A 17,992-nucleotide genomic window follows, 5' to 3' on the forward strand; every position below is an offset into this window, starting at 1 on the left:
CCAACAACATCAGTAATATTATGTGACTTGCTAGTTAATATTGATAACCGTCAAGGATGCTTATTATAGAAGTTTTCACACATCTCGGTCAAAATCTTTTGAATCTAAGAGCCAGGAATGAATGGGAAAAGGAGTCGGAATGAGATCTTCACATTTCCTAAGCTTCTATAGGCTGCACGTTACAATAATTGCAAAAATATACATCTGCTGTAGCCCAAGTGCTATTCTTCAAGCCATGAAGAGTGCGTTGTAGTTTAGATTCAATAGTGCACTATAACCAAGAAAATTAATGGATTTAGGGAGCATGGGAAATAAAGGTAAATATCAACTTTCAATGGGAGCCCAATAAGATGAAAATTAAGGGGATCCATCTCTACAGATATCACAATGAAGTCAACTAGAAATTCATAGGAGTATAATTTTAATAATAAGAAATACTTGATGATGAGATTTGGTTAGAGATTCCATATAGGACTTCCCCTGTTAGTCATTTCAAAATAATGAATCAGACATTTGTAAGAAAAACTATTAAAATCATGAGTTAAACTACTAGTTCAAAAGCAAATCTGGGAGTTTGACTATGCAGTCATAGCTAGTCGGTGTCCATCCAATTTGATAAGGGAAGATGAGAGGTATTTGTGCCATGTAGGTTGCTCAAAACAGATATTTATTGCAAAACAGAAATTTCATGGGAATTTAGTCATCCAAGACAAATTCATCGAGCATTATCCTTGGTTTTAATAAGCTAACCTGATGCTTTTAGAATGACATGTAGGGTAAGTGTGCAACCATGATGGAAGAAGGCACTTCTTCCGGGGAAAAAAAAAATGTTGTAGGAAAATAAACAGTGAGAGGATCCACATGGTCTACTGGAAGAGCAAGGACCAACTCTTAGTTTAAAAATCAAGAATCGGTTCTTGTTCTTGTAGTGAACTCCTTTGCTAAGATCAGGAAAAGCAAGCAATCAACTCCTCCCCTTATAGACGCACAGAACCACATTACTGGCAGTCAATAATGATACTTAAGCCTATCATGGTCCTTTATTTAGTCTGTATATTTAGATATGTTCATATGGTGATTTATGTGCATGGTGTGCTTGTGCAACATAAAGTGGAGACATATGTATCAAATAAAAGACCAGCTGAAGTTGAAAGAAAATTCAGAAAACAAGATATAAATGAAAAATCATGTAATTCATCTTCATCAACCCACTATTTAATGAACACACCAGTAAATATTAATTCAGCAAATACCAACTTAAATTAATTGGTCAGGGAATAAAAACTTCAATCAAGAAGAAAAAGAAAATGCTATATTTAATGACATGAAGCTTCATGTACTAGACATAAAAAAAGACATTGATCCATGCTTTTGTAATCATATGGCACTTAAATAGTGAAAACAAAAACTACTACAACAACCCAGCAACCAGAAATTATTTATTCTCCTATATTCTATGTCTTTGGTCCAGAAATTGTGAACTGCTGGAAAATGAACAGGCAATATTACATCTAATGACACAACTCAGGAAATGGCTCAAAAGAACTTCTCATAATCCGGAGGTGGCTCATAATCCTGAGGCGGCTGGTCCCAGACCTCCATAAAGCCTGCAAATCACACAAAATGCTATTCAGGATAAAGCTCAAAACTTGCAAAGAAACAAATCTACAATCTTTAGACAGAGCTTGTAAAGTGAACCAGACATTTCTCATCTGTCTCAACATCTGTATCCATATCTAGCCAAATAAGGATACAAATTATGATTCAGAACAGGTTCTGGACAAAAATCTGGCAGCACAAAGTTTTGCGTATGTTCAAACATATGAAACATGGACACAAATAGAGGATACGGATATGACACAATACATATATGCCGATATGGTAAATCTCAGAAAAAGAGGATACGATACGGCTAGAAATCAAGAACTATAATGCATTTTATACATTATGCATAACTACATAGAACATATTTGTACATATGTATGCATGTAAACAAGCATCTATAAAAGGATAGTAGGCTACCACAATAACATAGATATATTTTATATGTTAGTATTAGGGGCGGAGCCACACGGGGCTGAGGTAGGGCTTATAAAGCATGGACAAAGATATAGAACATGGATATGACATGACACGGATACACCAACACAGCACACATACGTGCATATATAAGCATGTATTTATTTTATACACACATGCATGCATATACACGGATAAATGAATATGTATTGTTATAAAAAAAGGCATTAATGAAGCATAGTAGACTATCAAAATAGCATTCCATACTTTATCATGTAGCATTAACTTCTACAAGCTCATTATGTCATTATTATATAGACCATAATCTAAACTTTATATTTGAATATTAATATCAGTATACTACAAAATTGAGCCTCTCCCTCATTTTTTGGAGGTATTAGGGAAGTATCTAAAGTGTATCTGGGAAATATCCAGTGTTATTTCTAAAATTTTGAAAAATAGGATATGTAACATAAGTATCAACATGTGTCCGAGAAGTAATTGACAAGTGTCAATATCCAATATGGATATGATATGGACAGCATATGTAATTTGAAGTATTTGTGCTTCATAGGGTGGGGCAAGTGTTCCCTAGCTAGGTGAAATTGTGTTTTATCCATGTGGACTTCAAGTTCGTATAACTTGCAATTTGAATGGTTGGCCCCCCTAGATATCTAATCTGTGATTCTTTTGCCCCTCATCTTCTCCTACCATATTTCAGAAACCCATCAATGCAAAACTTTATCTATATTTTAGAAAGCCTATTCAAGCATAATTCCTATCCCTATTAAAAGATCCATAAATGTAAAGTTCCTTCTCATATTTCATATATTGCCTTTTAAAAAAAAATTGAGGGTAGAACAAAATCATAGAACAAGTTAGAGAGAGAGAGAGATGATCATATGTAAGAAGCATAGCACTTTTAGGATTACTATTGTATTTTTCTTTTACTTTTTTCTTGTAATTCTCTTGCATTTTGTGCTTAAAATTTCTACAATTTTTAGTAATTCTGACATCATTTTTTGATTATCAAAGGAATATCTCCCTATTCCAATAGGACCTTATAAAGAATTAGACTTAAAGCTTAAATAGTTGATCCATTAACATTTCGATATAAATCTAAATATCTAATATTTCTGTAAAGAGTTATCCATTAGTGTAAATGTATTATAATTTTTGCCCCCCTAACAAAATTTTTTTGGCTCTACCCTTAACCAGTATCAACTTTTGCAAGCATGTTATTTAGTCATAATTGAATCCATGAGCCCCGATATATACTTTTTGTTATCATAGACTCCAAAACTGACATTTACCTTAAAAGGTTAATATTATTAAAAAAAAGAAAATGCCATCGTCATTTTTGGAGGTATTGGCAAAGTATCTCGAGCACATCCGGAAAGTATCCCCAGCTTTTTTTTATTAATTTAAAAAAATAGTATATCTAACACAAATGCCAGACATGTATCCGAGAACTATCCAAAGAGTATTGGTATCCGATACATATTCAATACGAATATGGCATTTGATTTGAAGTATCCATGTTTCATATGTGCAAACCAAATCCTAATAGAATATAAAATCAGAGTAAAATTACAAAAATCTATATATGTACTAATTATCAATGTTTTAAAATGTGGCGCATAAAGCCACATATATGATTGCATAAAAAATACGCAGTCCCTTGATTGCACCGTATTGCCTATATGCGGTCCCCATATGTGGTGATACCATATATGAGCTAGGAAAACAATCGACTTAGTACTATGTCGTCATCCGAGCAGCTCAATTAGCATTGCAATATTGCATACGTCACCAACTTAGCATTACGAAGCCAAATATGTGGCCCACTCTTTTGGGCTAGTGCAAATGAAGCATGTTCAAACTGATGTTCAGGTTAAATGCGGGTTTCAATTATGTTATAACTATCACTGTCAGTATTAAGTACGAAGGACTCGTTTGGTTCATAGGAAGAGGAGAGGGAAAAATATAGTCAGCAGAAAAATGAAGAAAAGCCTCATGTTTGGTTGGAGTAGATGTTCAACCAAATATAAGTCACTCTGAAATTTCTACCGGTTGTAAATTGGGATAATTTTTTTTTCAAATGTGCGTTTAGATAGAATGGAGTAGATGTTCGACCAAATATAAGTCACTCTGAAATATGCCACTTTTCTATGGTCAACCAAATATGCAAAAATCATTTTTTCAGAAATCATATTTCTGAGCATCAGCTTCCCAGAAAAAACATTCCAATTAGAAAAATTCTTCCCGCGAACCAAATGAGTCTTAGATAGTACGCACTAATTGTTAGTTGTTCCTGCTATTAATATTATTTACTATCAAGCAAAATATTACTATCATAATTATTGTTTTTTATCATACTTAATATATTTTATTTATTTTTAGATATTAAAAAAATACTGTACATATGTGTTGTTCAGTCTCTTGGTTGTCCAAATATCGCGGCCGCTTTTTAAAACACTGCTAATTATAAGAAGGATGCCAAGACACTTCATATCATGTTGTGTTTAACTTTTGTTAGACCTATTTTTTTGACTATATCAATTGGATTCAAGATGACTGTTGAAATAATCCTCTTGAAAAGGCACGGGAAAATAAACTTTGACGTGAACATGGACCACAACTCTGTGTTTTTGCCTTTCACTCTTTAGCAAGTCTATATCTAATTCAACAATTATTCACAGTATAAAGATTTGGATAAATCTAAGGATTTACTTTCTAAATTCTTCTTACACACACATACACATGGAAAAAGATCTCAATCTAGAAATGATGACTTCTGGTTCCTTGATATAATATAAGCTTTTTTAAAAGCTTGAAGTAAATTGACTTCACAGATCATATAAGTTGGTAAAGCTGCCATTTTTTTAAGAAAATTCACATAACAGCAATTAAACATCAACTGTACCTATATCTCCAAGAGATCCATATATTGAATCATCGACTCCAGGAAACCCCTAGAAGAAGGATAACCAAAAGAAATATTTAGTATTTTTTGATACTGTAATGGCAACATACGTAAGGAAAAAGTTGCAATGCTTATGATGTCCAAGTTATGATAAGATCATTAACTGGCAGATGGAGCATTCAGTTTTGAGACAGAGTCACCATGATAATTAGTAGGTTTATAGTACCTCTGCACCATGAAGACCAATTCCAGCCTGAAGATTATTAAGGTCTGCCTGTGATATATCAGCTCCAAGGTACTCAGTGATCCCAAGACCATAGCCATCCTGAATGCCAGGGAGAACATCTGTATGTGCCTGGTGGTTCAAAACATTGTCCAGGGGTGGATATATCATCTCATTCCTGTTTTACAAGCACATTATGGTTTAGTTATGCATATAAATAAGAGCTAGTCTACCAAATGATATAAGTAATATAAAACAACGGTCACTTTTGCAGCACATGAAAACCCAAAATGGGTCCCTTGTTTTATGAAATTAGCTTTCCATAAGTTCATCTATAATGTTTGAAAAGTTCAGAAATGAACTAGCAAGAACATATAAAGCTGTTCTTTTTCATGTTAAAGAAGCTCACTTAGGTTTTGAAGAATCACAGGCATTGGCTTCAACCGGGGAATCAGCATCCAAATCAATTACTGGAATCACTTTGTCAACACCTGAAACTCGGTTGTAGTCATATGCATCATTTGCATTGCTTCCTATTGACAGGCCAAAATTTATGGGAAGTTGCGTGTCAGTTTCCAGAGCAGGCGCAGAAGTATAACTTTGGTTCAAAACAGGATCATCAGCGATCTCAGTTATCTCAGGACATTGCATAAGGTTAAGGTCACAGATTTTAAATGAAGTGGGTTGATTATTCTTCTCTTCTTCCAACTTGACAAGAGGTTCAGCTTCAACCTTCGGAACTAAAGTACCACCATCTGGTTTCGCTTGATCAGCTGCCTCAATCATTTCTTCATCCTGAGGTGGCATCTCAGTAAATGTGCTAGATTGTGTTGCTCTCACATCATGCAGCTGAGAGAATTCATTTTCCTGAGATGCCCTGGATGGAGATGAATTAGCTTGTAATTCACATTCCCCTTTCTCATGAACTTGTTGCGCAAAACTATCTTCATTTTTCACATCTATTGTGACTGTGGAAGTTTCAAAACCTGAAGGGCTTTGAAGGGTTTCACGTTGAGGGTCTACTGATTCCTCCAAGGATTGCATTACAGGAACAAGATCTGCAGATTCTTCCAAGGATTGCACAACAGGAACACCAGATTCAGCAGGTACTTCACATTTCGCACTGTCTATTTGATTTGTGTGTGAATCCTTTGAGGAACTCTCAATTGGAGTTTCTTCAACGACCATGTCAGACCCTCCTCCAGAAACAACTTCAACCTTGTCACTGCCCTCAGCACTAGGAGCTTGATCAGCTACTGGAATTTTATGTAACAGTGATGACCGGGGTCTGGTAGGTACTTTTGCAAAACCACATAATTTTAACAGATTGCTGCCATCTTTGATCACTGGGCCATCTTCGGCACCACAAGGATTCACAGCCACATCCTCCTCCAGCAGAGTCTTCTCCTCCAACTCACCGCTCGCATTGCTCTTAACTTCTCCACTTTCTGAGTTTGAGACCTTCACATCATCCATCCCTTTGTTCATATCCACATATTCCCCCTCTGGCAGCACATCTTTCCTAGTGTTGGAAGAACTTGCCTTCGATCCAGTATCATCAAGCTCTGATCCCGATTCACCGACAACTTCACTTTTTGATGGTGGTTCATCTCCAGCAACCCTCGAGACACTGCTTCCAACTTCATCATACCCACTGCGTCGTTCTCTACGATACCCAGGAGCAAAATCCTCCTCATCTTCCACACTATCAGAATACCCTCTACTTCTATCCATCCATGGCACATTCCTTCCCCTCTCTCTACCCCAATCTGGACCATAACCTCTATTATAATAGCCCATTTTTTTCCTTCCCCTCTTTCTCGACCCCATTCGATCATAGTCATCGTTAAACCTCCTGCGGCCATGGCCGACATCAGGGACTGAGTTCCCAAGCCGAGTAAGGGCCGAAGCCCTGCCATCAGAAAACTGTGGTGGGACGGGGTTTTCTCTGCCCTGCCCTTTGAATTCCTGAAAATTCCCATTTGGCCAACTCCCGGGGAGCATGCTCGGGTGCAGCACCCCCTTGGAGACCAAGTACTCGGCCGCAAGCCGTCCAGCTTCCATGAGGATGTCGAACTTGCGGGAACCGTTGTAGGGCTTCAGGTTGCCGCGGCTGAAGCCGCCACGGCCATGATTCCGGCCGAAGGCCGAAATCCGGCCGGAGGCCACACCGAGCCCCGCAGGACCACCCGGCCGAACTCCGTCCCCGGGGTTTCGATACCTGGGCTGCATTCTTCTTGGCCTCAGTTGCCTCCTTCGAAGCCCTCAAGTTTTTGTTACTGCTTTTAGAAAGAAAGAGATCAACAGGCAAACCCCAACAAGAACCTCAAACCTCAGATCTATTAGCTTGCAGTCCAACTAAAAACTCTAATTCCTGTTGGGAACGGAGGAGACTTAACTTCTTTGAACTCGAATCAGAACCCTAGATTGCTCCCCAAAACCCTAATCCCAGCAAAGAAAGGCACGGAATTTACCAAAAAATATTCCGTCTTTCATACCTGAAATCAGCCACCAGACCCATTTCTCAGATCAAAAACCCCCTCCGAAACCATCCGGAATCCGCACCCAATCCAACTCGCACCAAAACCCTAACCTCTCCAAGAAACGGCAGAAGCACGGATCAAAATTTCGGAAAAACACTCCAAATTCGACTGGAATCCGAAGTTCTTCAGGCAGATTCGATCCTCCAACCGCCTCTAAATCTCATCGATTCTCCGAGCTGGGTCTCAATCTAGGATCTTGGGTCTTGGTCGTTGCGTAAATTGAATCTAAGAGCACGTAGAATTGGAAAACAACTCGATTTTTATTTTTTCTTTTCTGTGTCCTCCTTTTCTTTGGACTTGTTGGGATAGCGTAGCCTTCTCCCAAGGAAAAGGCTAAGTTAAATTGAAACATCTACGTGGCGCGTTATGATTGGTTTCCAGTTTGTAGCGTGCCGGCCGAATTGATTGCTGGTTCTCAAGCTAGATTTGTTACTTGGATCAGCCCACGCCCAAGGCGGTTGCGAGTTGGACCAAGAAGTAATACGAAGCCCAGCCCAGTAGATTGGATTTGGAATTATTACTTTATTAGTGTCCACAGTTTAATAACATGCACGTCATCCAGTTCATCAATATATATATATATATATATATATATATATATATATATATATATATATATATATATATATATATATATATATAAGAAGAATAGTCAATTTCAACAAATAAAATATCCAGAAATTGTTCCCAATTTTTTTTTTCTTAGTACAATAACGCCGCACACACGGTAGGTGTGAATGCAATCAACAAAATAAAAAAAAAAAAAAGAGTTGGCAGAAAGGTGGAGAAGCACGTAGTTTTCTCCGAGAAAACTTTCAAAGTGATAAGCTAAGTGGGAGGTAACTCCATCAGCAGCATTGTTTGTCCCCTAGTAGACATGAGTAGTTCGAAAAGAGTTGCACTCTTTCAAGAGTTTGCACATGCCATGGAACAACATCATCCCAAATTTATCAAAGATAATTTGCAACTTGATCAATTATAAAAACTATATAAGTGTGGGAATAAACCAAAAAAAAAAAATTCATTATCAACAAAATGTCCATATCCATAATACCCTTATAATATTTGAAAATTTTAACTAATTTTGTAATATCCTTATTAAAAAGCATCCTTTGTTCTCCAAATATCTTTACTCCAAAGTTTATACAAGCGTGCCAACATAGATCTCTCTCTCTCTCTCTCTCTCTCTCTCTCTCTCTCTCTCTCTCTCTCTCTCTCTCTCTCTCGATAAAACTATTCTTGTAGTACCCCTACCAAACAACTCTATATGCTTTCAAAAAATCGCCATGCTAAAGACTATATAAATGTATCATTATGCATCTCGAAATTTGACTCTCAATAAATAGGATCTCAATCGATCAGACTTCTAATTGGCAGCAAGATAAAATTGAAGTCTCCGGGTATAAGGAGAACCATAAGATTTTAGATTTGTAGGCTTATCATCGCAGCTATAAGTTATAAATTTCAATTTTTCGCCAATAGAATGGTTTTTCGGCTTTTGGACATCTATTTTTCTCATGTAGATGTGCATGGTTTGCCATGGAGATATTGGATTTCTATTTGCATCTATATTAATTTTTTCAAATAAATTAGACTAAACCTTCACTTGGTTCACTAACTATTTTGAGCCAGGCCGGGTCTTAGCCTAATGATGGGTTAAGATACCTAACTATGCCATTTAATTTGGCATCCTAACTATCATATGCACCTCTCTACTCTAAATTGATCCATTTTCAAGAACCAAGTAATTCTCCTTAAAGATTGGAAGATCATTTAAGATAAGTGTTAACTTTATCTTGTACTGGATTCACTTATTTCTATGGGAAGAACAGATAATTTGGAGAAAAATGAGAAAGGATTTTGATGATTTGGATGCATCTAAAACTTCTTATTAATTTTGGAAAGTTACCATTGGCCGAATCTTTTCCATTGGATACTTCAGTCTAGTGAACATCCATATAAACATAAGCATTTGCCGAGGAGATTTCCATGACATCTCACCCCTGTTATTAGCCATTTCATGGCTCAACTTTTCCTCGGTGCATGAAATTTTTTTCATCTAGAATCCTGATTAAATTTCATTCTCCATCCACAAGTCAGGCCCTCGGAGGAGAAAAAACTTGAGAATCGTCATTACCATAAGATGCAACATGAATTAGTAAGCTATATCACTATTCCATGTCCCATTCCCTAATGTTACTAAGATTGCTATCGGTGCTAGAGCCTCCTATGTAACATACACTAAGTCTTGATCGTTTAAGGGCCGTAGAGCAATAAATTTTCATTCTCTCCTCGAAAAAAGCTTGGTGTTTTCTTTCATATTTGCTCAGACATGTTCATTTGTAGTCGGCTACATTTTATACTCTAGATTTATTTAACAAGCAGCCTCAATCCAAATGGGAAGGGACCATGCCACTTTAACGAAATTAAGGGTTTTCTCTTTATATCTATCTCATATTCTATTAGTCGAAAATTATCACAAAGCTTTTCCACATCCAGAGTTTCAATTGCTTCATTAATTCTTTTGGTAAGAAAGAGATCAAACAATCAATATAAGATCTTTGATGACAAAAAAAAACACAAACATGCTCCCTACAAGTAGAGTAAGTCAACTGACCAGTCCGTAGGAATACTCATTTGGCTCATGGAACATTCATCTCGATGTTCATTTTCTTCTTCCTCCAATTCATCCTTTTTTGCAATCTTCAATCCCTTACAAATCTCTTCTCACACTAGAAAGGCAAACAACCGCTCTGGACGAAGAAAATAAAATGAAGAAAGGAATAGGAGTCAAGGTGTTTATAATTTTATGCATCTTCGAAGACGTAAAACAACTCAAGTACTAGAAAACCAGACCTAGAGTAGTCAAATATACCAACCAAAGGTAAGGGCCTCAAATTTCTTCTTCATTAAATAGCCCATTGTTTATGCCATTTTTGGAATGCTTAGATTCGAAATGCTATATAAAGTATACAAAGTATTGGACATGGTTACTTTTTATAGGTAGAGTCCAAAATCTCATAATTGGGCTGGCTCTCATGCTAAGATTGTACTCTTAGTCACTAGACTGAGCTTTGGTCAAGCATCCGACCCGGCACAGTTTTGGCACCACAAACTCCAAGGCTGCTAACGCCAGGAGGCCTCTCTATCGCTTGTTTGTTATAGACTTATAGTGGAGAGTAGAGCTGATCACGGGCCTTTCAGCCCGGCCTGAAATTTTTTGGGCTTGGGCATTAAAAAAGGCTCATGGGTCGGGCCTGGGCAGAAAAAGCGGTCCGACCAAAAAAATCGGACCGGGCCTGGTCGGGCCATTCTGGCCCATTTCTAGATTTCAAACAAAGAAAAAAAACGGGCATGTTGTATCGGGCCTATCGGGTCGGGCCGAGCTAGACAGGCCTATAACCAGATTTATAAAGTCGGGACGGGCCTAGAAAAAAATTTAAGCCCGACAGTCGGGCCGGCCGAGCCTGGGCAAGACCATCGGGCCTAATTTCTGCTGTAGAGTCCGACCCGACTCGGATTTTGATCAGCTCTAGACTCAAGAGTACCGGTAGGGCCACTGAGGTGGTAGCTTAGTGAAACAGGACCTTACTTCCAACCAAATGGTTCCGAGTTCGAAACGCATGAGCGTCGATTAAATTATGAAGACCGGATGCTCTCTGCTTAGATATGAAGTTTGGGAGGGTTATTGGTCCGTTGGTAGCCTCGGTGGTGCCAGATGTGACGTACTCATACGGAGAGTTCGTGCCGGAGCCCAAAGGAATCATCGAGCTGGGCCCACAGATAGAAAGGGTATGAGTAAAACCGGCCGAAGTGCCCAACACATGGTCATTTCTGCCCGCATCGAACATTCTCCTGATGGGGTGGGAGCTCAGTGGGGACTGCTATGCGGAGGTGGACTTATCCCTTCTTCCTCCTTCCCTTTCTCTTGAATAAAAAAAAAGAAAAAAAAAAAAAAAAAGGAAGAAGCACCGGTAGGACGGACAGTGTGTCAATTATATACACCAAAACGGACGGCCTCTTCTCGCTCTCTCCGCCCCCTCCCATCTCAAGTCCCCACCCATAAAACCCCCTCTCCGGCCTCCACCGCCTCTCGCCGAAGCCCCGACTTGTTTTTTTTTCCTCCCCTCGCCCCCCTTCTCTCTCTTCTTCGAAATGGAAGCCTCCGCGATGGCGAGATCGCTCCTCTCTGCGCCTCCGCTTCACTCCAATCCGTCCCTCTCTCGCCATGGCTCCAATCCGGACCTCCTCTCCTTTCCTTCCCCCAAATCTCAGCCAAGGAATGCTCTTCCTCCTGTTCTATCGCTCTCAAACCCTAAATCCCCCGCTCGGACGCTCGGAATGGAGAGGCGGAGCCACTTGCCGACTCGCTGCTCCGTCGATAGCGCGGTGAAGACGGAAGAAGAAGTCCCGATCGAGAAGAGTAAGTCCCATTTTGGTTCTTTTCCTCTCAGATCACCGATTTATAGCTTGTTTGGACTGATTTAATTGCCTTTTCTTATAAAAATGTGATCTTGAAGGGTTTCCGCCTTTTCCGACGGTTTTGGACATCAACCAGATCCGTGATATTTTGCCACATCGGTGGGTTTCTCTGGTCAAGCGGCGATCTTGATTTCAATAGATTTGGGTTACGCCGTGGATGGATTAAATTTTTCCCCCGTTTTTTTGTTTGGGTTTTAGGTTCCCGTTTCTTCTAGTGGATAGAGTGGTCGAGTACCAGGCTGGAGTTACTGCTGTTGGCATCAAGAATGTCACGATCAATGATAACTTCTTTCCTGGTCACTTCCCGGAGCGCCCAATAATGCCAGGTGTTCTCATGGTTGAGGTATAATTTTGTAACCTTTTTGTTCGCTCCGTTATTTTGCGTTTCAATTATTTTTGGGAGTTATGCTACTGTGATGGTCGACAAGAAACATGGTTATTTTATTGTTATCCAATTACACCTTATGAATATAAAGCAGTAATTAATATGATAATTTTTGTTAATCCATGATGCTTTATTAAAGGGTTCATGTCGCATCTACTGATTGTTCATTGCTTGGTCATTTACCAAACAATTTAGTAGTAGTGCTAACTATTTACCTCTTACATTTCTACGCATGGTGAATTCTTCGCAACTTAGACCTGCTTAACAGCTCTCTAGAATGCACACACAGTAAGCTTGACCGATTTTTACTCTCTATCTTAATATTCTTAAAGTTATCAGGGAGCATGCTTTAGAATTTTCCTTTCACACTTGACTTGAGAACTTACAGACATCTGGTTTCAGATTTTGTCAATTTTATCCATCATGCCACCAAGATTGCGCTGTGTCTCAAAACTTACTTCATCCATGCATGTTAGAGGCAAATATTCAATTTATTCATCAAAGAGGCTCATCCAATGTGGCTTCTTTGTTACAATGATTTTAAGCCTGAAACCAGATCATTGAGTCTCAGTTGATACAGGTGGTTTTATTTATATTTAATTTTCAATTCTTCTTCTTCTTCTTCTTCTTCTTTTTTCCTGGAATCGAGTAATATGCTGGTGCTCATCTGACAAGTTCAACGTTGAAAAGGCATTTTATTTATATTTGTATATACTGACCTTCCTTTGCCCTATGTGAAGCCATACTCATCCCATAGTTTAAGTCTATGTTTTTCCTTCCTTGCTAGACAAGGTCTGAGATATTTTCAAGGGCCAATGCTTATTTTATGCAGACTTGGGTATGGGTATCAAATGTAGGTGCATGTTGACATGTTGGATATTTCTATTCTACAGAAATTCTTCTTGCAAACCCATACCCAAGTGTCAAGCCACGTTGTTTGTATTGGCAGAACTATTTGGGTAACCCAGAGGTCTAGAAAACATAGACTACTATCAGCCTCATTTGGAGAATATTAGATAACTTTATTAAGTGCACGTGTCTCAACGTCTGGTCAATCCTTCTATAACCTGTATAGTTTGTTTTAAGTATTACATTCATGTATTTTATTTCATGTAAGATTTCAGACCGTTTCTGACCTTTTTTTTGGTATGCGAATATTAGGGCTTTTTGTCTCAGTATCCGACTCTATACTGGCAGCTTACTGGTATGGGTTGGGTTGGTATGGTACACCCTTATATTGACACATAGGATGTTGCTGGAGGTGTGATAACAGCTGTACCATGTGTCTGTACAAAACCTTATTGAGCCCTACACCATACAAATATCTTATTGAGTTGATTTGGTAGGCCAAGGGAGTATAGAAAACCTTGATGAATATCTCGAAACTTCCTAGTGCCAATCCTTTTTTATTCATTTGACTCTTGTGTCAATAGTGACTTTGCAAAGGAACCAGTTAGGAGGCACTCTAGTCATTACTGTCCTTTTGAAGATAATAACAAAGTTCCTTGCATACTCTTCATGAGGTATCATTTGAAATTTTGCTGTCCTGTTTCCAGCTCCTAAGTTCCCAGCTTGAAACATATATAGGATAACTCGTGGTCTTAGCGCATCCCATTAAACTAAGCAAGAAGACAATAATAGTTTTGGAGCAGACTGTTTCCTATAAATAGTGTCAATGATTTTCTCAGTTAGGCTGTTTTCAGCTTGGATCATAAAAGAGGATTCATTTTAAAGAAACCCATTGGAAGTAGTTCTAGTAAATGTTAAATCAGGTACTCAAAATCTACAGTTAAGTTATTTTGTGTTTAGGTTCAATTTAAACTGAGCAATAATGTATGGTCACAGTGAAGGAACCAAATCTGAATTCGTATGCAAATTTCTGCCCAAATGAGCTTCATGCTTGGCAACTTGTCATAGCCGATGCACACAGCACCTGCTGCAAATGGTCTCTTGGATAGATGATGCAGAATGTATTAGTTTAGTAGCATATTGTTTCAACCATGTTTATTTGGTGATGCTAATACAAATACTATGAGCTGAAAACTAAAATCTTCATTGTTCCATACATTAGGTACTCTTTGCTGCCATGACTTCTCAAAGCTTTGATTGTCTGTCGTAGAAGTGCTTAGACTTTGATTTCTTGGCTTGAGCATCACTATGATGATGTACCTGGAAACTAGACAATGCTAGTTTGAAAATCAATATGATCTTAATCAGGAATCGTTAAGCCAAGCCTTTTCATCTGCTGAAGCACTGCAGATCATGTAATCTAACATTGCTATAGCCACATGGTACTTTTGAGTCCCGTGTGAAATAGGTTCATTTAATGTTCCACTGTGTACAAGTTCCCCACAGAAAGGAAAATGTTTCATTTTATATATTTGGTGTTTGTGAAACACATACGTTCAAGGAAAGGCCATCCTAATGATTGACTCTATAAAAGGGTAAAAGTCCGATGGTATTTTCTCTGAGTGCCATGTGCTTGCAGTTTGTTTGGATGTTACCTGCAATTCTGTCATCACCATAACCTTGTTTCTAGCTGAGACAGCGCTGTACATTTTGTGTACTTTTGATAAATAATGATGGAGGTGCCTTGCAGGCCATGGCCCAAGTTGGTGGTCTAGTAATGCTGCAACCCGAAGTGGGTGGCTCTCGTGACAATTTCTTCTTTGCCGGGATCGACAAAGTGAGGTTTCGGAAGCCTGTGATCGCAGGGGACACCTTAGTTATGAGGATGACACTGGTCAAACTGCAAAAACGCTTTGGGATAGCGAAGATGGAAGGGAAGGCATATGTTGGTGGTGATTTGGTATGCGAGGGTGAATTTCTGATGGCCACTGGAAGCGAATGATGCATGCATGAGGCAATGATTTACATATGATCTGCCTTACATCTTTCTGAGCTATAAAAGAGTTGTTTTAATTGTGTTATAATCAAATTTCTTTGCTGCTTCTGGTCTGCATCGATTACTGTCTGATGTATGTTAGGCTTATTCTTCAGAATAACCTAGTTGTCAATTGTAATCCATCACGACTGTGACTTTTCCTGGATGGTCTGCTTTGGCCAAGTCTTCCTTACTATAGGTATCTGAGAATGTTCAAAATTTGCAAATCTTCTTGCAATGGTCCCATTGATATTTATCTTGCAACTTTGAATGTTAATCTGAACAAATTTCTCCAGAAGTTACCATTCCAAATTCCACTGTAAAGCCAGAATTTATATCTTGCATGCCCTAAGCGTTGGTCATTCATTGCCTCGGCGCAATGGTAAGATTGTTTGATTAAGATATGAAAGTCATAGGTTAGAAACACAGAAACATCTTTTCCGCACATATGGTAAGGTGTGAACATTTGGCCTTCTCCAAACCATGTAATGGTGGGAGCCTCCTGCATTGAGACCGTCCTTTTTTTTTGGCTATTCTTTCCCTGTAAAGATCATTTTAGCACGGTATTGCATTCTGATTTTGTTAGTATATGTATTGGTGTCAAAGCATTTGTGAAAATTAACTTGTTATTTCTCAGCCAAATTTGCCAATTGATTTGGCTAATGTAATTCTTTATGATGGATGTGGTTATCATATATTCTCTAAAGCCTCTTTGGTTTCCCAGCAATATTTTCTGTAAAATTTCTTGTATATATTGGGAATTGCTCTTGAAGCATTGTGTGGATGCGTTACAAGCAGCATTCTCGAGTCTCCTTCCTCACCAAATCTTTGTCACAGAGACTGCAATTTATTTAACAGAAGAAAATCCTCGGATTGCAAGGTCAGCAGCCTTCTGATTCTTCCTGTTCCCTTAACCTTCAGCATCTATTGTTTCTTTCAGACCCAGGTATATGTTTACAGATATTTATATCTGAATCTCTTACAAGACCATCGATGATAGGCCTCGATGACTATTATCAGTCATATAAGAGGTTATTCAGTAACAGGTTTATTTCCACCTCAATTTATTCTCACAGGTTTTATTTTCTTATTTAGAAAAAGAGAATCAGTATTCCCACCTGTACAACTATTCCAGATCAAAGATATTACATGAACAATGGCATGTTTAATTGAGAAAAATTCCTGCTATGGTAATAAGTAGAAAACAGATTGGTTTATCTGCTCTGCAGAATTGGTTTGCTCACTTGAACTTGCAAAGCAATGAGCTAGAGGTTAGGGATGAAAAGCTCAGGCATTGACAACAGTTTAACCATAAAATAGCCATTTCTTTTGTAAGTCCTCTCAAACAAACAGTGCATCCAAGATTCTCACCTTTGTCACTTAAGCAGTCAAATAGCATCAGTTTTCTGAAAGCCATACACTTGTTTCATCACCTCAATATGATGGTAATCCTCATAAATTATCTATTTAAATGCTAAAAAATTGTCATCACAAAACAAACAGGTTTTCACAAAAATCTTCTGCCAATGCACGGCCTGCAAAAACATTAATAGCCTAGGACCAAGAAACCTAGTAAAACAAATGTCAGGCCTACCCGGAGTGGGAGACTCCTTGCAATAAGGAAGATTTGTTTGGTGAATACAAGGTGGAATCATGTGTGCTAGTCAGATACTTGCTATAAAAAAAAGGATAGATGCTCGTATGCATCTTCTACTGAGCTAGTTCATCAAAGATTTAGATCAAAAACTGTAAACATTGTAAAGCAATCAAATCACAGCCCTCTCAAACCAACTTAGTGTTCTGTGATAACCTGGTCTAAAAACAAGGGTACACCTCCTGTTCAAGACAGCAGCCACATCCTCGACGCTCAAGAACATTTGGCTCCTGCTCAAGTAATAAGCCGAAGGGGAAGAATGCACGGTAAATCTGAAGTGTTGGCACAGAAGAAAAATAAAAGTTTTAGAAATATGAATAAAGAAAAGAAGTATTCCAAGCAAAATTTTAAATCCCGTGGGATGGAGAGTATCCCAATTTTTATATGGAATAGGATGCCCTACTATCCTACCTCATGCTAGTGACAGTCCTAGTCAAGAATCCCGTAGTACCCTCGATATCTCTCACCTTCTTTTCCTTTCTTTTTTTTTTTCATTTTTTTTCTTATCTTTTCATTTGCTTCTTTCTTTCTTTTTTCTTTCATCCTTTTCTTTTCTTTCTTCATTCTTTCATTTCTTGTCTTCTCTCTTCCTTTCTTTCTTTCCTTTTTTTTCTTTTATTTCCCTACATGGATGAGTTTTGGAGTCTCGATCCCATCCCCATCCTATTTTCTCATAGGAACAGGCCGGCTGGGACACTCTCTATCGTGCCAGGACTTAAAACCTTGATCCCGAGACGACAAAAGATACCTCGAATGACCGCCAATCCACTAATCAGGTAGAATGAAGATGAAGGAATGGAATGTGAGAAAAGATTGCAGCAGATCTTTATCTGGCTAAGAAATTATAACAAAGTTTTCAAAGAGATGATGTGCTGC

At 38.4% G+C, this 17,992-nt stretch overlaps 2 protein-coding genes across 2 annotated transcripts; one reads left to right on the plus strand and one right to left on the minus strand.

The window, feature by feature from the left end:
• Positions 1–1,285: 1,285 nt before the first annotated feature.
• LOC103701265 (uncharacterized protein At4g26450-like) lies at positions 1,286–8,024 on the minus strand. Its single transcript, XM_008783263.6, has 4 exons — positions 5,578–8,024; positions 5,172–5,346; positions 4,946–4,994; positions 1,286–1,607 (listed from the first exon to the last, which is right to left on the minus strand). The coding sequence occupies exons 1-4, from the start codon at positions 7,398–7,400 to the stop codon at positions 1,537–1,539; spliced, it is 2,118 nt and encodes a 705-aa protein (XP_008781485.4). The 5' UTR covers positions 7,401–8,024; the 3' UTR covers positions 1,286–1,536.
• Positions 8,025–11,669: 3,645 nt separating this feature from the next.
• On the plus strand, positions 11,670–15,689 carry LOC103701264 (uncharacterized). Its single transcript, XM_008783262.6, has 4 exons — positions 11,670–12,134; positions 12,232–12,292; positions 12,392–12,536; positions 15,178–15,689. The coding sequence occupies exons 1-4, from the start codon at positions 11,867–11,869 to the stop codon at positions 15,427–15,429; spliced, it is 726 nt and encodes a 241-aa protein (XP_008781484.4). The 5' UTR covers positions 11,670–11,866; the 3' UTR covers positions 15,430–15,689.
• The last annotated feature ends 2,303 nt before the right edge of the window (positions 15,690–17,992 follow it).

The sequence above is a fragment of the Phoenix dactylifera genome, chromosome 4, assembly GCF_051530095.1.
Source record: "Phoenix dactylifera cultivar Ajwa chromosome 4, Ajwa_hap1_PhDact_Kaust_v1.1, whole genome shotgun sequence".
Taxonomy (NCBI): Eukaryota; Viridiplantae; Streptophyta; class Magnoliopsida; order Arecales; family Arecaceae; genus Phoenix; species Phoenix dactylifera.